The 25392-nt window shown below is 38.4% G+C and overlaps 1 protein-coding gene across 2 annotated transcripts in view; it reads right to left on the bottom strand.

The window, feature by feature from the left end:
- Positions 1-1995: 1995 nt before the first annotated feature.
- The window catches only part of stat4 (signal transducer and activator of transcription 4), a 115777-nt gene continuing 92380 nt past the window's right edge, over positions 1996-25392 (bottom strand). For both annotated transcript variants that reach the window (XM_059966896.1, XM_059966895.1), the window contains exons 18-23: positions 18029-18081; positions 15903-15994; positions 13866-14005; positions 6602-6793; positions 4630-4696; positions 1996-4547 (exon numbers count right to left, since the gene is read on the bottom strand). In XM_059966896.1, coding sequence (XP_059822879.1) covers positions 4415-4547; positions 4630-4696; positions 6602-6793; positions 13866-14005; positions 15903-15994; positions 18029-18081 — 677 coding nt within the window. In that variant the 3' untranslated portion in view covers positions 1996-4414. The remainder of the gene's footprint in view (positions 4548-4629; positions 4697-6601; positions 6794-13865; positions 14006-15902; positions 15995-18028; positions 18082-25392) is intronic.

Genomic DNA, 25392 nt, shown 5'->3' on the forward strand with positions numbered 1-25392 from the left:
TAAAAAACGTTGGGAACCCCTTGCTCCAGATCCATCACCTGTTTCATGAATGCTTCCTGATTCTGCATATCTAGCACTAGGTTATGGGCAGTCTTTGCCTTGCAAATTTGTGGATACAATTGCTTTGAAATGAGAACAACATAAAAGGTTTCTGGTTTCTAAACGGAAAGGATCTCAGCCTGAAATGAGAATTGCTTATTTCAGCCCAACCGACTACATTTCTCTAGAATTTTGCATTTGCTGTTTAGGATTTCCAGCATCTGCAGAATCTCTTGTACCTAAGTTATTTTTATATTTTGTTTACTGAATTTGTTTTTAAAGAAACATTAACTTTGATTTTCATTTTTCATTTTTATCCCTTTTTTATGTTTTACTTTCTCCCCCACTTTATTTGAGAAAGAAATGACAGGGTATGTTTTGCCTTGCCAGAATGGATTCCAGCATAATTACCCACTGAGAGAACTGCACTGCGGAATCTAGCTCTGCTCACTGAAAAATCCCACTTCATAATCATTGTCTGATAATTTTACAACAAACATTATGCAGAACTAATTCAGCCCAGAACTGACTTCGGTCTTGATTCTTATAGTTCATGTCCATGTCAGCAAAAGCATCCAATCTGATATTGTAAAGGCACCCAATTTCCATTTAGATACAGGGCATCCTGTCTAATGTGGAACTGTTGGCAACACTAGGAGCCTGTTCCTCCTCCTATTAGTTGGAAATTTTACAGGTCAAAGACTTTGAAACTGGAGTATAAATTAAGATGGTCAGCAGAAGAATAAAGTCAGCAGTGAGGATATTATTTTTAAATTTGATTAAAAACACAAGTTGCAATCATTTTAAATAGAAGTGAATCTTATCTGTAGAAATGTTAAAGGCTCCGAGCAGTGAAATGAAGTGGACAAAATGGGGAAGTATTTCAGAGGTTGATGCAAATAATGTACAATTGTTAAGTCCTGAAGAAGGGTCTCGGGCAGAAATGTTGACAGTTCATTTACTTCCATCGATGCTGTCAGACCTGCTGAGTTCTTCCAGCATTTTGCTTTGGATTTCCAGCAACTGCAGAATTTCTTGAGTATAAGATTGGGATGGGATTTTGCTCAACTCTGACTTTTTACTTGGCTTCTCTCTTACATTTAACTTTAACAGGCAGAACCATGCTGGATCAGATGTGAAGTGTTGATTTCACATACGTCAGAACCACCTCCCCCCTCTATCGCATCCTCAAGTCAGTTAACAATGTCTAAGTTATGCATAAACCTCATGTAACTTTGTGCAGATGGCCTGTTCCTAGATGTTTTTGACAATAAGAAAATATAAGAGAGATTGTGGGTACAAATGTATACAACAGTGGCTGACACATGCAGTTCTAGTCACCCTGCTGCGGTAAGGATGTATTTGCACTAGTGAGAGTACAAAGTCAATTCACCAGAATACTGGCAGAGGAGAATGTTTCAGTTATGAGGATAGACAGGATTTGTTTTCCTTGAAACTAAGGAATCTATTGGGGAAATCTGATTGAGACGAAGATAGTTAAAAAATAGGAAATTGTTCCCCATTGCACAGGATATTTAAAAGTAGAGGGCCTAAGTGAGGGTAACAGATTTAGAGGGGATCTGAGGAAGAATCTTTTCACTCAGAAGCTGGTTGGAACACACTGCCAGAAAGAACTGTCACAAACTTTAGCTAGCAGCTAGACAAGCAATTGAATTACTCTGTCAAAGAAGGGCCAAGTGCTGGCAAATGGAATTAGTGTTGATGGATACTTGATGGTTAGTATGGAAATAACAGGCCAAATAGCTTCTTTCTGTGCTTTACCACTCAATGACATTTAAAAGTGAAGCAAGACTCAGATATATTTAGAAATAAATTGAAGCAAAATATTTTTAATATCTAACTTAAATTTTCTTCCCAAATTCATGAAAATCTAAACATGCTTAATTTTGAATGGCACAAAAATTGACATTTTATAAAATGGACCTGTTTTTAGATTCAAGGACTTGTTTCTGATATTGAACAGAATCTTAGCAATGGAAATAAATACACAACTATAAAAAAGACATTATGATGTGATTACTAGTAGTGCACAACTCTTTTGTGGAGAAAAAAAGTTGTATAATCTAAAACACTTTCAAGAGGCAGAAATTGAGAAACATGTTTTATTTGTCTACCAGTTTCAAGCTTGAGTGTTATACAGCCTGTCCTAAACATTTCATCATGAAATACCCATAGCCTCCAGTACTGTAGCCAAGCCTTATATGGCAGCAGCCACAATGATTGGCAAATCTGCATCAAAAATGCATAGGAACCTGATTCAGCATGATGTAATACTGGAGCATATTTCACAGTGTAACACTAAGGGATAGTCTTTACTGTATAATACTGGGGTACAGTACTGATAGCCACAGGTCTGTCATTATATAACACTAGGGTATTGTGCTGGTGGGCACGAGTCTGTTACCGTGTAACAGTGATATATAATACTGTTGACAAAAGAAAATATATTTCCCAAGAGTGTCCATTGAAAGTAGCTCGCATTGTATTTTGCACAGGGGACTGAGATGAAAGGTGAATAGAGGTAAATATGTCAAGAAAGGTTTTGCACTTAATTATCAATTATCAGTCACAAACAACCTGGTTAGAATTTAATTGCTTTACATTAAGTATCTGATGTCTAATGTACCTGATGTACAGTACTTAATGTAAAGCAAGCTTCAGTAAATTCCAACCAGGTTGTTTGTTTAAAACAAAGTTCTAAAAGTTGTAAAAAAATATCAAGTTTTTATTCCCACGAATGCATAAGAATACAAGTTGCAGCCCAACTTGGTTAAAGTTTTCCTGTATAGTAACTGTATAGGCTGTTATTATATACTACAGTATGTACAAAATCCTTTTGGCAAAATTTTAGAAGAATCTTTTGAATGGCTTTAATTATTTACAAATAGGGTATGAAATATTCAAAAAGTAATACAATTGTATTACAATTGATACAAAGTTTATAATTCAATAATGAATATTTTTGCTCATAATTATACCACTGTAAAAATGGAAATGAAAAACCAGAGAACGTTAAAAATTCAAGGGGTGTTGTGTGATGTGGTGTGCGGCTGATGCCTTTCATTCAAGAGTGTGTAATATTAGATAATGGATCTCAACACTGTAATCATTATATGACATTTAAAAACTTTAAAGTGCAAAATGACTAAGATTTTATTACTGGGTATTTATAGAATATTGTTAAAATATAAAAACATAACTTACAGAGAACATGAAAATGTGTGGTGCCTTTAAATTCACTGAATATTGATTTATCTCATCCATTAATTCTTTATCAAAACAGTTACATACAAAGCACTAATCAAGTAAGTGAAATCTACAGCTTTAAGTAGATTTAACCAGCTAATATTTAGTGAAAACTAATATCAAATAGGGTAGCTATTTCTTATGAAATAATAATGTCAATATGTAAACCTCGTTCATATTGCCCAGTTCATATGCATTATTTCACAGTCTTTGTCCCACAAGTGAACGTGACCAGCACATTTCATGATCTTGGATATTCATGCATTTTGTTGAGTAAGTTCCATTTCAACAGCACAATAAGTTAAAGTACCATTGCCAATAAAACAATAACTTTTAAAAATTATACAAAATAACCACAGCAGATACTAATTAGAAGTATGACAGGAAAAAGCACCGTTGTATCATTCATTTTAAGATCGCTATCCAAATCTACTGCAATTTGCAAATTTTAACATGCAGAAGAAAGTTTCAATCAAACATGTCAAGTATGAATACAGCACTAAGACAAACTTCAAATATCCTTTGAAAGAATGAATTCAGTTAGTACTTGATTTATGGGGTAGATGCAGCCTAGAACAACATTCACAGTTTTATTTCTATGGTCCCTTGATATTAAAAAGAGGACACAAAATTAGATAAACAGCTATTTTCTCCTACCCAAAAATAATTCTAGAAGCTTTTATGAAATTCTATCATTACAGCTGATGGCTATATACCAAAAATGTGTTGACTAAATAAATGTAACAGTAAAGATTATTACATCATAAAGATTTTTATATTGCAATCAACCTGTTGCTCTCCCATGTTAAAAGTAGCCTTAGCTGGATTGGAGTTCTGGGCTTGTATTCAAGTTGCCATTTATAGACCTCTGTGATGGGCTCAGACAACAATAGCAACTGCAACTTGGATCTGATAAATGCTCACTGCACTGTATGAATCTGGAGTGCATACAACCAGGATTGCTGAAATTTGCATCATTATATATTCAATTAAATTGCTTGTTTAATTTTCCACAATACTCTTCTTTGACTTCCCTCAAAAATGTGCATGTTATATGGAGTTAGTCATATGGGATATTGTGAATGGAATTCTGGAGATCAGCTTCAGATCAAATCATTGCTTCAAAACATACAGCAGTCTCGATTTCTGCAGGACTCAGCTGCTGTTTCAGTTCAGCATATACTCCTGGTGACATAGGAAGTAAGTCCGATGAAGAAACTGGAGCCGTGGAAGCATTTGGACTGAAAAGTATAACAAATTAATGGTTAACACAACACATTATTTTGTTAAAAATCAATAAATTAATTGTCTACTCAGACTTACAATTCAGAGAATGGGATAAACCTTGAGGAAATGTAGCCTTTCTTCTCTGTCTCGGTAGGTTCAGAAACTGTTTAAGAAATGCATATTAGGTTAAGTTTTTCATAAACCAAATATTATTGTTTTAATGACGTTAGTTGCATATTTTGCAGTGTGATAAAATTAAGGAAGTTCAACTTTTAATGCAGGAATTAAAGGTATATTTATCTTAAGATGGGTAAATGCAATGTTGTAGGAAACAGGAATTTTTAATGAAGCACCAAAAATAGAGCACTGGGTAAGTTAAACCTCTTTTTTCAGGCACCACAAACATGAGAATATCTGCAGATACTGGAAATCCAAAGCAGTGCACACACAAAATGCTGGAGGAACTCAGCAGGCCAGGCAGCATCTATGGAAAAGAGTAAACCATCAACATTTTGGTTTTTTTTTCAGTCAAGAAGGGTCCCAGCCCCAAAATGTTGACGGTTTACTCTTTTCCATAAATGCTGCCTGGTCTGATGATGCACCATCAATAACTCACTCTGAGATGTAAAGGCGAGATATCGGCTTTTATTGACTGGAAGAAGGAACAAGCAGTGAGTGACCATCATACTACATCCTGGAGACTGAGGCCGAGCATCAGGCCTCGATCGCCTTTATACAGGGGCCTGTGGGAGGAGCCACAGGAGCAGTTAGCAGGGGGCGTGTCCAGACAGGCACACGTAGTTCACCACATTCACCCCCCCTTTGTTTAAAAGAGTCCCCATGTGGTGAAGTTTCTTACAGGTCAAGTCTATCAGGTGGTCGAATCTGTCGCTGCGATCTACATAGCACTGGCTGTGATTGCACAGATGCCGGCGACATTGGTGATTGCACAGGAGACGGAGGTTGTGCTGGTTCCAGCCCACTAGGCGCCAGTGATCCCTCACGCATCTGCGAGGCGCCTGGTATATATGCGTACGAAACACCCGGTATATAAGTGTCGTGAGGAGTCTGTGTAGGGCCTGGTGAGCATGGTGTCACCTCAGGTACAGGGTTCATAGTTACCGGAGAGTGTTCAGGGTAGTGGTCTGCTGCACCTGCGGGCGCCAGGTCACGGATGGAGACCGTGTCCTCCCGCCCATCAGGTAAGACCACGTAGGCATACTGGGGGTTCGCATGTAGAAGGTGAACCCTCTCAACCAGCGGGGAGTATTTATTACTCCTCACATGTTTCCGGAGCAGCACTGGCCCCGGGGACGTCAGCTAAACTGGTAGGGTGCTCCCAGTGACAGACTTCCTGGGAAAAGAGAATAGGCGCTCGTGAGGGGTGGCATTGGTGGACGTACATAACAGGGAGCAGATAGAGTGGAGTGCCTCAGGGAGTCCCTCCTGCCAGCGAGAGACCGGCAACTCTTTTGACTTAAGGGCTAAAAGTGTGGCCTTCCACACCGTGGCATTCTCCCGCTCCACCTGTCCATTACCCTGGGGATTATAACTCGTGGTCCGACTAGTAGCAATGCCTCCCAGTCAATAAAAGCCGTTATCTTGCCTTTACGTCTCAGAGTGAGTTATTGATGGTGCATCAATTTTATTGACTGGAAGAAGGAACCAGCAGTGAGTGACAATCATACGACATCCTGGAGACTGAGGCCGAGCATCAGGCCTCGATCGCCTTTATACAGGGGCCTGTGGGAGGAGCTACAGGAGCAGTCAGCAGGGGGCTTGTCCAGACAGGCACACGTAGTTCACCACATCTGCTGAGCTCCTCCAGCATTATGTAGGTGTTGCTCTTTTTTTTAGAACCTTTGATGAGGTATTTGTTAAATTTAGCAGTCTATCATCTTCAAGTCCACTACAACCAACCAGGCAAAGCTGATGTGTTAAAGACCTTTAGTCAACAATTTGAGAAAGGGAATCCAAATGTAATTCAATTATTTTCTAAGCTGGTTGTTAAAATGACATAGCCAATTAAGAACACTAGCTATTTATTGCCAGTAGTCATGATACTGACCTTCCTTTGGCTTATTATTGTAATGCTTCCCAAATGCTTTATCCTTTGGAATATCAGGATATAGATACTGCAGCGGGTTCTCTGGAATATTTTCAGCCACCATTACTTTGTAGTCTCGGATAATATCAGGCAAAGGGACTGCTAACAACTGGCTCTTGGAATAAGGTTCCACGGAATGAAATTTCATTTCCCCTGAAATAACAATTAATAAAAATTGTGCTCAGAGTTTTAGCAAAGTGGACATTAAAAATGAAGTAAAGAATCAATCATACATGGAACATACTTGTTTAGGAACCTGATGTGCATTTCTATAAAAATCTCTAAGAGGATAATTGGGAAAGAATGCAAATCCTTTAATTTTTTTTAAAAAATCAAATGGTATTACAGCACCTTTTTATTGCTTATGAAATAATTTACTTGTTTGAGAAATGGCACAATTCACCTACTTCATAAAACAATTATATCAGAATATATCAGCTTTATGTAACTTCTAATTCCCAGTCAATCTATAACAAAATAGAAGTAACAATGGAAGCAATCTTTTTAAAATCAAACTATCAAGAAGTGTAGTTAAGTGAAAATCTATAAAGAAACTATAGATGCTGGAAATCTAAAATAAAATGATTGAAATATTCAGGAGTTCAGGCCACAATGAAAGAACAGATACAGAGTTACATTTAACATTAAATGTAACATGGGCGCTAGCGGTTAGCATGACGTTATTACAGCTAAAGGCGTTCTGGAGTTCAAAGTTCAGTTCCAACAGTCTTCTGTAAGGAGGGAAGACTGAGGAAGGAGTAGGTGTTCTCTGGGTCCTCAGGTTTCCTCCCACAGCCCAAAGGTGTATCGGGTAGGTTAATTAGTCATGATAAATTGTCCCGTGATTAGGTTAGAGGTAATTGGTGTTGTCGGGGGATGCTGGGGTAGCATGGCTCGGAGGATCAGAAGGGCCTACTCTGCGTTATATCGTGAAATAAAATAAAATAAAATAAAGACCCTTTGTCGGATTTGGGAAGAAATCAGAAGGTGCAGGGTAAATAAGGGGAGGCATATCTTGAGGGTAAAATCAGAGTGACCGTGTAGCTAAGTTGTAGACAAGATTTCTAGTTAATGAGTGATTGGGAGTGGTTAGAGATCGAGAACACAGATGAAAGAACACAGGAGTGAGAAATGCAGTGCAGGAAGACATGCCTGGCAGGCCTCAATTCCCAAAGAGAAAAGGGAAATGAACCAAACAAGCTGAGCTAGTACAACAGACGGACAATTGATAAAGTTGTAGAAATCTAGATAGCTGAAGTTGTAAAATTTAATATTGATTTCAAAGACCACACAGAAGATGAGATGCTGCTTTATTTATCATTTATTTGACTGTGTCAAATAATGAATTATTAATAAGCTATTAAATTCTCCATTCCACTCCCACTGTCTTATCAGTCCCTGATCGCCTGTATTTTTACAATGTAAAGGTGTTTGTTAAAATGTCACTTATTGGGTTTGTTAGGATTATTAGGATTGGAAAACAGCTGATTTTAAAAAAAAATTACATCCTGAGCTTTAAAAGTAGAGGCATGAAGAGCAAAACAAGGAAATCCTGATCAATCTTTATGAAACACTTGCTTTGCCAATGTTGGAGTGTTCTGTGGGCCACACTCCAGGAAGGAGATACAGGCTGCAGGAGATATTCACTAATATAATCCCAGGGACAGGGACACTTATTTAACAGATGACACTAGTTTTGTTTTCTTTGGAATGTGGAGACTGAGGAGAATCAGAGAGGTGGTTAACTTATGAAGAAAATAGAATAGATGCAGAAAAGCGTTTTTGTTCATGGAGGGGTGTAAGCCCAAGGGAAAGGAGATGATTAGCAAAATACATTAAGAATAACTTTTTAAAATTATGACCGGCCAGAATGGTCAGTGCATCAGTGTTTCTGTCAGGAATCTCTTACTCCACTCTCCACATATGAGGGGTGATTGATATGTTCATGGCCTAAGGTAGAAGGAGTCAATTTTAGAAAACCTAGCACATTTATCTTTCAACATAGTCCAATCCTACATTTACACACTTAGTTCAGCGGTCATGGAGCATACGGATCTTGGACCTCCAGTAAGTGTCCACAACAGGAGTGATTGATAAGTTTGTGGCCTAAGGTAGAAGGAGATGGGTTATGCAGCTGTCGTTACATACACATGCAGGTCAACTCTTTGAGTGATTAGGCAGAAAGTTTGAAGTTAATACCATCTCCTTCTACCTTAGGCCATGAACTTATCAATCACCCCTCGTATGTGGTGGTGTAAGAGAGTCCTGATCAAGCCTGAAGGTGGCCAATGTACTGATGAGGGGTTCAGCAGATGAGCCACATAGCAAGGTAGAATAGACAGACAATGCTAAAGCAGAAGCCCATCCAGAGGCTACCTGTGACACCAAAGGTTTTGAACCATTTGTTTCCTCATGATATAATGTTTTTTTTAAATCAGGTGTTTTCCAATCCTAACAAACTCAGTAAGTGACATTTTAACAAGCACCTCTACATTGTAAAAATACAGGCGATCAGGGACTGATAAGACAGTGGGAGTGGAATGGAGAATTTAATAGCTTATTAATAATTCATAATTTGACACAGTCAAATAAATAATAAATAAATTGATGCCAGCTTGAAAAGCAGCATCTCTTCTTCTGTGTGGTCTTTGAAATCAATGTTAAATTTTACAACTTCAGCTAACTAGATTTCTACAACTTTATCAATTGTCCGTCTGTTGTACTAGCTCAGCTTGTTTGGTTCATTTCCCCTTTCTCTTTGTGAAGTGAGACCTGCCAGGCATGTCTTCTATCAGGAATGTGCTAGGTTTTCTAAAATTGACTCCTCCTACCTTCGGTCATGAATATATCAATCACCCCTTGTAGTCACCTTGACACACAACCAGATGTCAAATTCTGCACCAGGCTGCACTTCCCCTGCACTGTCTGTACTTACTGACCTTCACTGAATTCTGCTCCAACAGCACCTCAGTTCTAAAACTGGTATCCTTATTGTCAAACCCCACTTTGATCTCTTTCTCCACCCCACCCATCAAGGGTATAATCCGATCTAGTTGTTTATGTCTCTGAGATGCATGCTTTCCTGCAACTCTGGCCTTGATCATCCCTAAATGCCCAAGGTGTATCTAAATTGTTTTGTGTTACTTAATTAATATCGACATTCTTATTTTTTTTGAGTATTTAAATACATTTATTGCTGGTAGTTTAATGATTTGGTAACAGATCATATATTACCTTTCATCTGAATGATGTAACAGGCACTGTCAGCTGGAAGGTATACTCCAATTCTTATAAATTTCTAGAAATGTTATTATCTGCCCTTGAGTAAATGCCATGACTAAGAGAATAATTATAGTTTCTGTCACCAAAATATACAAGTAATCCAAGTGTTTTCAGCATTTGTTTCCACCCAAGTTTGATCACACTCAGTGGTCTAAATATTATCCTCATGTAGGGCAGTGGGAAGCCAATAAACCATTTCTGAATTGTAATCATTATTGTACCACATCAAACATATAAGGTCGACCACAGCTGACAGTAGGTCACTTTACCATATTCGGTCAGATTGCTTTGATCTAGGCTGAGCCTCAAGGTCATCCAAAATTTCAGTAGCTAAAGGCCTCATTGCCTCTCGTGTCTCACTGTTGTGGCTCTTCATGATGTGGAAGCGAGCCACTAGTAGTGAACAGGCCTTAAGCAGTGTCAGCCGAGACCCTGCTTGTGCTATCAAGGCCAGTTTAAAATTAGCTATATTTGTCACCTGCGTATTAAAGCATACAGATTGTGCTGGGGAGCTGCCCACAATTATTGCCACACTTTTGGAGCCAAAATAACATGCCCACAACTTAATGACCCTAACTCTAACTGTACATCTTTGAAACGTGGGAGGAAATTGAAGCACCCAGAGGAAACCCATGCAATCACGGGGAGAATGTGCAAACTCCTTACAGGCAGCGACTGGAACCAATCACCAATGGAGGATCATTGGTTGTGCTGCTGTTACCGTGCTAACACTTTAGAAACAATTAAAATAATTAAATACATGAATTACTGCATTATTATTGTGGTTAGGTGTGCAAGGTATACCTAGCCCCTCAGTTCTAAGTCCAGGGGTGTAGTGAATCCATTCTCTGGTTAGGTAACATTACAATCCAGCTCAATCATTTTCAGTCATTACTTTAATACTCATAATCTGTTGTGCACAACAGAAGGGGGAATTTATTTTTATGGAAACACTATAAAGGTCGTTAACACAGTTTGAAACAACCTTGTATGTAAACCTTATTATGGCACCATGTTAGTGTAGCAGTTAGTGAAGCACCATTACTGCTTAGGGCACTGGAGTTCAGAGTTCAAATCCAGCTTCCTCTGTAAGCAAGTTTGTACATTGCTTCCCATGTGTAGGTGGGTTTCCTCTGGGTGCTCGGGATTCCTCCTACTGTCCAAAAATGTACCGGTTGGTAGGTTAGTTTGTCATTGTAATTAGGCAAGGGTAAAACTGGTGGGTTATCAGGCGGTGCAGCTCAATGGGCCAGAAGGGTGTGTTCCGCACTGTATTTTCAAATAAAAATAAATAAATAATATGGTTTCAATAAATATCACTAATGCTGTGATGATGATTGTGTTGACTGGTGGATATGTAAATTTGTACTTACTGGCTTTAGAGCAGCAGGTAGGTGAATGAATGTTTGCATGTTACCGTGACCTCACGTTATACATCTTTTTGCACAGGCCATCCCCGGACAAGGAACAAATTCTATTTTTATCAACACCCATAAGTTGATCTTGTTGACAAGTCATAAAATGCAGAAAAATAACTCCATCTGTAACTATACTCCACAATATTGTAAAATATGGCATCAGAACTATGGAGTCCAAGTACATAGCTCACTGGCAGCGGAGCCACAGGTAGACATGGCAGTGAAGAAGCCCTCTGACACACTAGCCTTCATAAGTCAGGGCACTGAGTATAAAAGTTGGGAGTTCATGGAGCAAGATTTAATAGGAACTGGTGGGGCATTTATTTTTAAACACACAAAAGCTGGTATCTGTATGGAATGAGCTGCCAGAGAACGTTCTTGAGGTAACAGTAGAACAGCTACATAGATTAAAAAGGCTTCAAGTGTTCTGAGTCAAATTTGGCAAATGGGATTAACTTGGATGGGATACTTTGGTAGGCATGGACCAGTTGGGCTGAAGGGCCTGCTGTATAACTTGATGATTCTAATCGCTAATGTGGAGAGAGAGAGAGAGAGAGAGAGAGAGAGAAATTAGTTCAACTGTTTGTTAGAACGAACATGCTTTATTTTTATGGAATATTAATGAATGTCAGATTTCTGAATTTGACAATATTCGTATGTATGAGAGTCCATCAATCAGGTGTTCATGGTGTAGTGATGCCCTGTAGATGCTTGTTAGGAGGGTCTAAATACCTGCTTGCAACCCCCACCCTCCACACCAACTTGCACGAGTTTACTGCTTAATTCATGCTTATAAAAATTCCAGCAGAATGAGCAATCACTTCTGTGAAAAAGGGGAAAGCCAGCTTGACTGTCAAAACTTCTGACTGTAAAATTTTGCTACAATTTTTCAAAATTCAAATACTGTCATACAAATTAACCATTTCTGCACCGTGAACATTAAAAAAAATCTTAGATGTGACAGGTACCTTGTTTTGCCATCAACAATTCTGATCCCCTTCTATTGAATTCGTAACATAGTTTTGTAGTGCAAAATAAATTTCATCACAAAGAAAGAGCCCCAGGTAAAACATCTAACCATGAAAGGCATACTGGCCTACAACTTCAATCTGATAAAATCAATGCTTGTGTGTACAGTTCAGTTAATTTTCACAATCCAAGTATATTGGATTGGGTCCATTCACACAAGTTAAAGTGTGTTAAAGTACTTGCCAAGAAGTTCACACATAGGAACTAAAAATTTTGTTTCTAAACCTCTTTGGTCAGTTAAGAAGTCATAAAGTAGCACATTATAAATGGCAGCCTTTCTGGAGCTTTTAGCAAAGGTAAAATTAGCTAAAATTTAGCTAAAATTGTGCTGGTCCTGTCTTTAATGTTCATGGGCAAGCACTTTGTAACAGGTGCAATTAGCTTGCTCATAATGAGGTATGTTTTGTTATAATCTGCTACAAGGAATATTACAGAAATAAGGAGGTAGATAGTGAAATATTACTCTGTTCTTTCTGTCTATACAATTAGTCTGTTGGCTTGTAATGGATCTCGTAATAGAGGAATACAAAATGACAGATAGGGTAGATAGCAGGAAACTTTTTCCTCAGAGCAGAGGTACCTAAAACTAGAGGGCATATATTTAAGGTAAAGGATTGGGAATTAAGAGAGTATCTGACAAATAATTCTTTCACCTAGATCAGGGGTGGCAAATCTTTCTGAGAGCCTGTACCTAAATAGGCAATAAGATTCTAAGCAATTCTCTCACTTGCCAAGATAAATTGTGAGCAGAGATTGTCACTGATTATTCACAAATGACAGAAGAAAAGCTCTAAGTAGAGAGAAGCCAATAACAACTGGCCCAACTGTTTACGATCCAAATATGAGGAAATCTGCAGATGCTGGAAATTCAAACAACAACACACACAAAATGCTGGTGGAACACAGCAGGCCAGGCAGTGCTTCTCCCTATAGATGCTGTGTTTCAGCATTTTGTGTGTGTTGTTGTTTGACTATCCAAATACTGATGTGTACACCAGGTCTGCAAGAACTTCAAATTGCATCATTTAATGTCACATGTTCTTGCAACTGTCTAGCTGGCGCCAAGACAGCATAAGATGATTCCTTTGAGATAATATCACTGCTCTCAGGTTGTAAAAAAAAATTGATCATTCATTTGGCCCTAAAGATAATCATTATGTATCGTTTTATTATGGATGGGGTGGCACTGCGTGCTGTGTGCCAACAAAGTCTTTGTGCATGCCATAGGTTCGCCTCCCCTATAAGAGGATGGTTGGAATTTGAATCCAGTGCCAGTGGTGTTGGTGGATACAGGAAGTCTCATAATATTGAAGAAGCTAGATGAGAGTCTAGATTACCAAGGCATAAAGAAGGCTCGAGAAAGTGCTGGTAAATGGGATTAGTATAGACGTAGTGGGGCATAGGGCCTGTTTCAATCCTATATGACTCTATGATTTTGACTAAAATTTTGACTTTGATCTTGGCTGACTAAATTGGAGAATCTCTTACAACCTCACCATTTTCAGATCGATCCACCCAGGTGAAGGTAATAGCACCATCCCTGCTGCTTTCACTGAACCGCAGTAGGAAAGTGCCAGACGGTTTATCCTTCAGTAATGCGCGTTCCTTCTCCTTACTCACAAATCCCACAATATATCTGAAGAAAGAAGTTATTTAGAAAAGGTTACATAATAATGGAATTTCACGGTGTAAAGACTGAGATTATTTCCTTTTTTAAACCATTTTTGTGTAAATTTTGTTCCCCTCACTCCTTTCCTGCACACAATGTTGAATCCAGTACTGCAGAATTATTATATTTTTGGAGCAGTCAATTTAATGACATTGTGTACAGTTCTGAGTATGTGCAGGTTCTTTGGTGCTATAAAAAAGGGAACAGCTGTGTTTTTATTGTGCTTGGCAACAAATAATACAATTCTGCAGGTATGAGCAGTATCTTAAAGGTTTTCTGCAGAGGATGACACACTGGATTAGAGGGCCAGTTAGCCATTCGTGCCTGTGAAAAAGCAATACAACTTGACTATGCTTTTCCCTATCCCTTCAGGGATTTTATTCAAAACCAGATTTATCTTCCATTGCAAAGTCCCATGGAAATTTTCTTCAACCACTGTTTGCTTAAGAATTGCTAGTTTAAAAAAAGACCTGGTTCTTTTCCCACTCTTGTTGAAGCCATATCCCCTGGTATTCTCTGCTGCAACAAACTGTTCCACTCTGCATGCACAGCCCATTAATTTAACCTTTGCTGTGCTGAGAACAGTCTCAGCTCCTCCAAGCTTTTCTTTGAATGCAAATCTCTAACTCCAGGGTCCCTTCCACTTGGATCCACCTCGCTTGCCTCCTCTTGCCCTGCCCCTCCTCCCTCCCCCTTCTCTTTCACCAATCGACATCCCAGCTCTTTACTTCACTCCTACCCCTCTCCTGGTTTCACCTATCACCTCGTATTTCTTCCTCCTCTCCCATGCCTTCTTACACTGACTTTTCATCTAATTTTTTTTTCCCAGTCCTGATGAAAAGTGTCAGCCCAAAATGTTGACTGTTTACTCTTTTCTGTGGATGCTGCCTGGCCTGCTGAGTTCCTCCAGCATTTTGTGAGTAGAATATTATATAACTCATTAGTAAGGTCATTAATGTGTTAAACAGGGCTTTAGAATAAGGGGCAGGTGGAAAGAGGATTAAGAAACGTCAAGATCCATATGATCTAATATTAAAAGTTGTCTGTAGTATAGTACATCACATATTAAGGTGTACAATATATCAAAACTATATAATTGTCAAATATAATTGGTGTTTCAAATAAGGGTTGACTTTATTTTGCTCTTACTTATAATGTGTGGAGTGGCATGGTAGCGTAGTGGTTAGCACAATGCATTACAGTACCAGTGACCCGGGTTCAATTCCCACCACTGCCAGTAAGGAGTTTGTACCTTCTCCCTGTGACTGTGTGGGATTCTTCTGAGTACTCTGGTTTTCTCCCACAGTCAAGAGGACATGCTGGTTAGTAGGTTAATTGGTTATTATACATTGTAAGTTGTCCCGTGACGAGGCTAAGTCGGGGTTTGATGGGTGGCACAGCTTGAAGGGCTGATTTTGCACCATACCCCAATAAATTAGGCATATGGTCTATTAGGCATGTGGTCTAAGTTTTTATCACATTGATGCTTGCATGACTTACTTATCTAGAAGTGAGTTTAATTACTACCCAGTCAAAAAAGGCATAATTATAGGTGCAAGTAAAGAATGAGTCACCATGCTTTGAATTTTGCAAGATAAATGTAAAGCTCATTTGTCAAATATAACTGATGACTGTTGAATAATGTAAAATAGATTGCAGCAGATTTTGTGGCAGATTAAAACAGCAGCTTCTAACTATTAAAAGAAACATTTCTTACAGAAGAACAGGTTGTTTTAATAACTGTCCCTATGGTAAATTTAGAAACTTCGTATTTCAAGAATACTGTCACAGTAACAATATGCAGAAGGCATCACATTTATAACCATTATTATTTTAAAAATTATTAACTGGCACATTTGGTTACCCATCAATCCACAAAGTCAAAAGGTGTTTCTTGATGAGTTCCAGGATTCCATCCAACCACAACCAAAAACTGAATCTGTTTGGCAGATTCTCCTGAAAATTAAATCACAGAAAATGACTAAAGCATTTGAAGTAGGAGTGTTTTGAAGCTCAAAACTGGTTGTAATTGAGGAACAAAATGCTGTCAATAGAACTTAGGGGTGCAGGTCTAGGAGTCTCTGCATTGGACCATAGACATAAGAACACAGTCACATATTCATTTCCTATAAATGCTGTACTTTCTAAACAATAGTTGTAACTCAGCAATCATTTGTATTTTTGGAATGCAATTAACATGGAAAAATACTCATAAGTATTTACCATATCAGGAATGCTAACTCAGTAGAAAAGAAAGACTAAGAGGAATTAGTCAATTATTTTATCCATGAAGGAAGTTTTAAAGGAGAAAGAGATGTGGCAAGTTTTATGAATTACAAAAATCAAAAGTGGAGCCACAGTAGTAATGGTGGGAAGAGTGAAAAGACAGATTACACAAAAGGCTTGAATCAAAAGATGAGAGCTGAGGATGGGGAATTGGTGGGGAGAGGATTTTTGAATGGATATTAAAGAATTAAAAGAAAGGTTGATACTAGACATGTGAAATGGAATGTTAAATTTATCAACCTGAAGTATCAGGATCAAATAAAAGGCATTGTTGATATGGGTGATGAGTGGGCAGGACATGATCCAAAACAGAGTTTTCAATGAGTAAGGTAAATGATTGCTTGGGAATGAAAGGCTGCCAGAACGTCCAGTGCCCCAAATGATGACAAATAGTGCAAGATCTTTCCAGTGGTTGACAGGTTGTAACAGGTAATGTGACAGAGGTGAAAGTAAGTGGTTTAGTGGCTCATTCTGCAACAGTTTACAGAAAATTCCATTATAGTTGCCAACAAGTAAAGCAAGTCATCCCTGAAAAGCAAACAATGAAGTCAAAACGTTGGGGGAGAGAAAGGGTCAGGGTTCATTCCCCAAAAGGAAACGAATAACTGTGGTTATGTAGGCCCCAAAACTGAACAATGCTATTAACGCACAACGAACAGGTAATGTGCACCAGGCCTGAGAACACTACTCTACTGCACACTGTCAAGCTCTTTTGCACATTTTGTGTCTGATGCACAGAGACCGGAATGAAAACCACAAACTTAGTGTAACTTAATGGGCTCAGGATTTTCCATTGTGGAGGACCTTTATTGATTTAAACTGAACTACCTACAACATAAAAATGTCGTGCTGCCTAACCCAGTTTCTTGGCTTTATAAAAATGTTGTACAATACTTGGACTTCTAGTTTTCTGTTGCAAAATTATGTCTGATAGTCATTCTGTCCAGCACTATCAAGTTCAAGTTTATTGGCATCCGACTGTACGTGTATAGAACCAAATGAAAAATTGCTCCTCTGGATCATGTCTGATAGTAGTGAAATCCAAGAGGAAGCTACTGACATGATGAAGGAAACCCTGAACATTGCCAGAGATGGAGGATCTTCATTGCTGCCCTAAACACCAGGCAGTGTAACAGGTAGTAATCTAAACACTATGTAGATGTGGATACGTAGATTTTAGACTTCACCTGCACTTTAGACCACCCTCCCTTTCCACCCTTAGCGAATTGAGAAGGACTTTCCAATGCAATGAAAATGTAAAGGTTTTGAAGGAGAATATAAATCAGAGAATATTTTATCTAAAGGTAGAGCATTTTCATTACTGATGCTTTAGTTGCTGAGCAATGAACTAATGGAATGTTCAGTTTTGTTATTCAAAGATGAAGAATATTTCCATTGTATCAGACTATCATTATACCATGATGCCAGCAAAGTACATTTACCTAGCAATAGTTTGGAGATTGTGAGTGTGTCAACCACTTAACGCAAATAATACACCCCTTATGGATATTTGTAAAATTATCTAGGTGCAAAATGAAAAGGAAAATACTATATGCAAAAACTAGTTCAGAGTACAACACTGCAATAACATGAATATGGGCATTTCTATGTCTAAAATGTTATCTTGGCTCATGACCCCAGTACTACAAAGTACTAATCAGACTTTTAATAATATAATAGAACGATGTTAAAAGCTCTACTTGCCTTACAGAATTTATTCCATGAAATGTGGCAATCATTGTAATTCACCTGCTGTCCTAGAAATGAGTACCAAAATAGTTACTAAATATATAAAATAGAAATAGATAATTTTTTTCTCATGTTAGGAATTATAAATTACAGAAGTTCTTACTCCTGTTACCACCTTTTCAAGTCTCCACAAGACTTCTAAGAGTACATATTTAGCCATGGATCTCTGCCACTTTTACTTATTTCCATTCTTTGGGCGCAAGAATTTCTAAGTCAGCTTCTTGAAAATGTCTATACTTGTGCCATTCTGCTGATTATTTTAGAGTGAACCTACACCAGTACACAGCCAAATTAAGTTGATGTTTTCAAACACCTGAATTTACCATATCTCTTTTAAATAAATCAAATGTCATCCAGAAACCATAACTTCGTCAAAATTCTCATTCTGTCATATAGCAAAAGTAGTGTTGTTTTTCAAGACTTTTACAGAAAAGGCAAGTTGTAACTTGTTTTGTAACACTGCAAATGCCAGCTGTGGATATCAATGAATTCATCAAGTATTATAAAATCTAGAGCATTACTTATCATGACCTCTGATGTTCCTTACAGACATCAACACTAGATTAGAATGAAACCATTTACATATTTTCCCAACTAAACGTTTGGTAGGAGTTAAAAATTTGGTTATTACAACTTACTGTTTTACTGTGAGGCAAGTAAATTTAAAACTGAGAACAATGTAAGAATGGAGAGGTAAATTACAAATTTCTTACATATCTACAAGGGAGAAGCAAGAGACATAAATATCAACACTGTGGATCTTAGTTGCAGCATGTTGCTCGATTGCTGCCAAAAATATGTGGGTGTAAATATGGTAATAGGTTGTTGGAAGGAATCTTGATTAGCATTTCTTTCATATATGTAAAAATGAAGATAAACTAGTTCTATATTACAGTCCTAGGGAAACTTTGCAAGAAAGTCTGGAAGCTTAAAGCAGCAAATAACCAATTCACCACTGTCTGATCATTATATGAAGTTATAATTGAAGGATTTTGTTTTACTGGTGGTCACAGGAGAAAATACTGGCTTATTGGCCACCCACTATAGAATCTCCCTGATTTTCACTTCTATCAATTTTCCATGAATATGAGTTGAAATATTTATTACATAATTGCCACATTCTTATGCATAATTCTGAAACCTACATTTCTGTATTAGTGCCTGTGCTAAATGTGAACACAACCTAAATGGATTGTTGTAAGAGGATTTAACTACATTTTGGTAATAATTTGAAATAGTTAAAAATATAATCAAAACATATACAGTGGATTCTGACTAACTGTAACACATCAGGACCAGTACATTTCGGCTCAATTAAGCACCTGCTCCATTTAGACAAAGTTTCATGGAAATAGTTAAAAAGGTACAAAATACAAACTACCATTTAATTGAGTTAGAAATTATATATTTTACTCAAATGCAGAACAAATCCGAACACTGCCAAAACTACTACAGTGTATTATTTCCTAATAGTTATTGATGGAGGAATTCTTTCAGTGTACTCTGACGAGTTCTTTTGATTGACTGCAAATTAACAAAATCAGTGCTGACAGTGCTTTTGAAAATTGCATCTTCCAAATTTTCAGTGTCATTGTAATGCTCAAAATGATTGTCAATGCTATCAAATTGTTCGTACTTCCTGACATAGAAGTGAAATTGTTTCATTTTCACTCTTGGCAATTTCTGGCATCTCCAAGCCGCAATGCCTGAAACCACTGTGAGCAAAACCATTCTGAATTGTCTTACTGTTTATTACTCACTAACCATCAGTGACAAAAATCACGGCTTTTTGAATGCAAACACCCGAACCATTCTATTCAAAATCTGTTCGCTCCAAGCACAGCCACATGATGTGCACTTGACTGGCGCTAGTTAGAAAATGTTTGTCAACAGCCTCCTGCACCAGTTAAGTGGCATAGTGTCCCAAATAAATGAAGGGAATCCTTTGAAATTGAATTTCAATTTGTTTTTGTTCTTTAAGTGTTGTCCCAAATAAATGGCTGCACTGATTAACCAATGGCCTAATTAACTGGAATCCACTGTACTTAAGATGGGGAAGAGAAGAATATAGGTAATAAGCTTAATTGCTCTTTTTGAGCCCCATAATAATATTTTGAGAGAATAATATCTGAACAGTAGCTGAACATTTTCACTCAGTAAGAATAGCTAGAGACGCAGACAATTGTGAACAAAAGCAGAAAATGCTGAGAAATTCTCAGGAGGTCAGGCTGTATCTGTGAGGAGAAAAACAGAGTTAACATTTTGTTGAAGACCCTTTGTCAAACTGAAAAGGAGATAGGAAAAACATGTAAAGTTGAGGGAGGTGGAGGAGGATGCCTTTGATAGTGTTGAAGCAGTGGTGTTGCTGATGTGAGCCATATCAAAGGTAGTGATGAATCAGCATACAGAAGGGAGACTGAAAATTTGACTGAGTGGAACCAAGGAACTGGTTGTAGACTTCAGCAGAGGGAAATCAGAGGTCCATGAGCCAGTAATCATCAGTAACTTGAAATTCCAGGGTGTCACTATCTCAGAGGACCTGTCTTGGACCCATTATATAAATATAAATGCAAAGAAAGCAGGGCAGCACATTTACTTCCTCAGGAGTCTGTGGAGATTCAACATGTCATCAAAAACCTTGGCAAACTTTTATAGATGTGTGGTGGAAAATGTGCTAACTGGCTGCATTACTGCCTGCCATGGAAACACCAATGTCTTTGAGTGGAAAACCCTACAAAAGGTTGTGGATTCAGCCCAGGACATCAGGGGTAAAGCCCTCCCAACCATTGAACACGTCTACATGAGATATTGCTGTAGAAGAGCAGTGTCCATCATCAAAGATCTTCTCCACCCAGGCCATGCTCTTTTCTCTCTGCTGCCAAAAAGTAGAAGGTACAAGTGCCTCAGGACACACCACCAGGTTCAAGAACAGTTACTACCCCTCAACAATCAGGCTTTTGAACAAAAGGGGATAGCTGCACGCATTCTATTTCTGGTGTTCCTACAACTGATGGTCCCACTTTAAGGATTCTTTATCTTGTTATCTCATGCTCTTTCACTTCATATGATTTCAGACATTATCTATTGATACTTATTTATATTTGCAGTTTGTTGTATACTGATCTAGTTTATATTTACTGTTCTATAGATTTGCAAAGTATGCCCGCAGGAAAACGAATCTCAGGGTTGTAAGTGTTGCATGTATGAACTCTGATAATAAATTTTACTTTGAACTTTTTTTAAATTTTGAAACCAGAGTATAAACATAATTATCTTGTCTACAAGTAACTGGGAGCAGTTAGAGCATGAGTACCTAGACGAAATAACTTAGACAAAAGAATGTGAGATTGTGAAATTCTGATCAAGGGAACAATCCTAGCAGATCAGGAAGTAGGTTGTAGAATTTAACATTTTGTCCAAGAAATGTGACCAGATGGAAGGTGAAGCTAGCACTGGGCCTCACTGTGACAGTACAGGAGCCCACAGACTGAGAGGTCAGAGTGAGAGTTGGATGAGGAATCGAAGTGGTAGGTAAGCAACAGGAGGCTCAGGGTTGCCCCTGCAAACTGAATGGAGATGTTCTGCAAACTGACCTGGTAGAGATACTGGCCACCGGTTAAATTCCAAAAGACTGGGAGGATGCTGTGGTTAGCATGAAACTGTTGGGCTGAAGGGCCTGTTTCTGTGTTGCATTACTCTGACTCTGGACTTGCTAGGTGTCCGCCTGCTCTGCATTTCACAAGCCCCACCTTCTTTTGTCTCTTTTCTTTTGCCAATGCTCCCACTCTCGAACTGTGCCCATCACTTACTTCTTTACAGCTTATCCTCACGGTCACTCAGTCAGGCCATGTGCCCTCTCTCCCACCCTCACTCCAGCTTTGCTTGTTTCCCTTCCAGCTCTGACAAGAGTCTTCAACATAAAACGTTGACCTTATTTCTCTTCAACCAGCTGTGGCTTGACAAATGACTATTTCTGGCATTTTCCAGCATCAGCAGTTCTATTTTGACTTGTAATGTTGAAGCTTATCTTTAAATAAAGTTAATGTAAATATGGAATTCTACTAAACATTTAGATTTTAATTACATTTAATGCATAATGTGTACAAATCATGTGATTTCTTTGATTCCACCTAAAAATACTGTTGGCAATTGAGAATGTGTCATAAGAATTTGGCATTGAGAGAAGCCATTTGCGGTAAAGAGTCTAACTTATCTTACACAGCAATATAATTCCTTCACTTATTTTCCTTGTAACCTATTCTCAACAAACTCTCGTCAACTTAACCACCCGTCTTCCTTTGGGGCAGCTTAGAATCATAGTCATATAGCAAGAACAGTGTCTTCAATGTACTATCTCCCTGTCATTGAGTTGTATAGCACAGAAACAGAACCTTCTGCCATCACGTTTATGCCAACTATCGTACCTATCTATACCAATCCCACTAAATTCTATATCCCGCTCATTCAAATTCCTGTCCAGATGCCTCTTAAATGTTGTAACTGTTCCTGCCTCCACTCCATCTTCTGTCAACTCATTCCAGATACCAATAACTGTGTGTGTGTGTGTGTGTGTGTGTGTGTGTGTGAAACATTTCCCCCTCTATCCATGTGCTGGATCTGCTTACTTTTTGATCCTAAGGGTTCTTCTGGGAGTCAGGAATGATGAGCAGTCTTAATTCCGAAATATCGGTTTAGTTTAGAGTACAAAAACACAAGTACTAAGCCAACTAAATAAAGAGTGGAAAAACGATGCTAAGAGGTAGAATGACCGCAAAGACAGAAAAGAAACCAAGAAGCTATATTAGCACCCCATTATCACCAACTTAAAATCTCAGATCCCAGGCTTTGTGTTCCTGCTCATCACCGACCTGTCTCCACCTTAACACTCCATTCCCCTACCTGGCTCCATGTGTCTTTTTTGTCTGACTCCATCTATCGTTTATCTGCCTCTGTCTTCCAACACGAGCTCTGCCTCTATTTGCCCATCATGCTTCACCTCTCCTTGGTTAACCAGCCACATACTTGTCTCCTCACCTTTCCCCTCTCTCCAAAGACATTTGTGCTGTTTTATTTACAAGCAGAGATTAACATGTCAGCCCACACACCTTTAGGATGTGGAAGAAATGTAGAAACCCCTCGGGAATCCCACTGTGTCACAGGGAGATAAAACTCCACATAGCCAACATTGAATCTGGACTCTGGAGCAGAAAGGTAGCAGCTGAACCACTGGGCTGTTCAAATAATGTGATTCAAAAATGCAAAGTATATTGCATTCTAAGAAAAAAAATCAAAGAACTGTAAATGCAGGAATCTGAAAGAAAAACAGAAAACACTGGAAACATTTTACTCAGCATCCAAGAAAAGAGAAGCAGTTTGCATTTCACGTTTAAGACATCATCAAAACTGAGAAAAATTAAATGACTGAGCGTCCAGTTGTAGTGAATGGGAGAGTATTGTCTCGCAAGGTGGGTATCAATGATAGAGTGAAACCAACGTTGCCCAGCTGATTGCAAAGTTAATGGAGCTTTCTGATTAACAGATTAATGAGGCTAGTCAGAAAGAGAGAAAAAATAAACAAACAGGTATGCTAAAGTGATGAAATGCAGATGGAAGCTGTTCCTGGAACCTGAAACCAAAGGAGAATGCTAGACACGAGGAAATCTGCAGATGCTGGAAATTCAAGCAACACACACAAAATGCTGGTAGAACGCAGCAGGCCAGGCAGCATTTATAGGGAGAAGCGCTGTTGACGTTTCGGGCCGAGATCCTTCGTCAGAGAATGCTAGAAGTACTCAACCTATCAAGTGCTACTTGTGGAGAAAGCAGAGAGAAAAATGAGTTAACGTCCTCAATAAATAACCTCAGGGCAGAAAAAGCCTTACCCTAGGCTTTGTTGAGGCAACAGGCAGATAGGTCAAAGTGGTAGTGGAATAGAAAATTGAGGTGATTGGCAAAAACTTCAAAGTTCAAAGTATATTTATTATCAAAGTACATATATTGTCTACATTACCATATACAACCCTGAGATTCAGTTTTTTGCAGGCGTTTACAGTCAATACAAGAAACAGTAGAATCATTGAAATACTGCACTCAACAGGATGTTCAAACAACCAATGTACAAAAGACAACAAACATTAAGAAAAGAAATATTAATAATAATAAAAAATAAGCAATAAATATGGAGAGCATGAAATAGAGTCTTTGAAAATGAGTCCATAGGTTGTGGGAACAGTTCAGTGATGGGACAAGTGAAGTTGAGTGAACTTAACCCATCTGGTTCAAACGACTGATGACTGAGGAGTAATAACTGTTGCTGAAATTGGTGGTGTGGGTTCTGAGTGGAAGTTATTAGTCTCTTTGTGGGTGGGATGGAGATGTTCTGCAAAACAATCAACTTATTTGAACTTGGTTTCTGCAATGTATGGAGACTATATTAGGATCACCAATGAAATCCGCTAGATTACTGGAACTGCAAGCATTTAGCTGGAATATTGGAACAGACCTTCAGGATGCTGAATGGGAAGAGCAGGATGTGTCTAGTTGTGAAATCTCATTGATAGTAAAATGAAAGCTGAGGTAGAAATTGAAGGCCCAAGGAAACCCTTTGACTGGAAGGAGAGGGGGTGAGAGTAAAAGGTGCCAGAAATACATGTGTTGGAAGATAAGCTATTGTTCAAGAGAAAGGAAGGCACCTCAGGGGACCCGGTAGGGAAACCAATGTGTTTGCTAATCTTGCCTGCTTTTCTATCTCATTGGAGAAACCAACAGCAAAATTGTTGTTCTGCTTTGCAAAACAACACTTCTTCAGTTTGGAAGAGTGATCTTATGCTTCCATATCTCTGCTACTTTAGTTCTACATCGTATAGTCCTCTGACTTTATCTGTCAGAAGTTTACTACACTGTTCCAACTAAACTCCCCGCAAGCTTATGAAACAGCACCTTTTCTTCCAACTGGGCATGCTGTAGCCTGCAGGACTTGATAACAAATTCAACAATTTCATACAACTTGCTTTTCCTGCTAGCCAGTTCTGCAACAACTAATTATCTCAAGTTTTATTTTCTCGTTCTGTGGAGACTGCCTGATGTGCAAGGCATTTCCTTTTAGGTTTCAGCAACAACTCTTAACTACATTTCAGTTTTATTTCTCCTGTTACTTTGCCAACTTCCCTCATTAATCTGTGAATTAGACCACTTCTTAAACATTGTGGTCATCTGGATGACACTGGCCTCACTCTATTAAAGTTATCCTCTTTGTCTAATGATTCCTCTCTGGCCTCTCTGCAAATCTGAGGCTACATCTACACTAGACCGGATAATTT

Source organism: Hypanus sabinus, chromosome 4 (assembly GCF_030144855.1).
Source record: "Hypanus sabinus isolate sHypSab1 chromosome 4, sHypSab1.hap1, whole genome shotgun sequence".
NCBI lineage: Eukaryota > Metazoa > Chordata > Chondrichthyes > Myliobatiformes > Dasyatidae > Hypanus > Hypanus sabinus.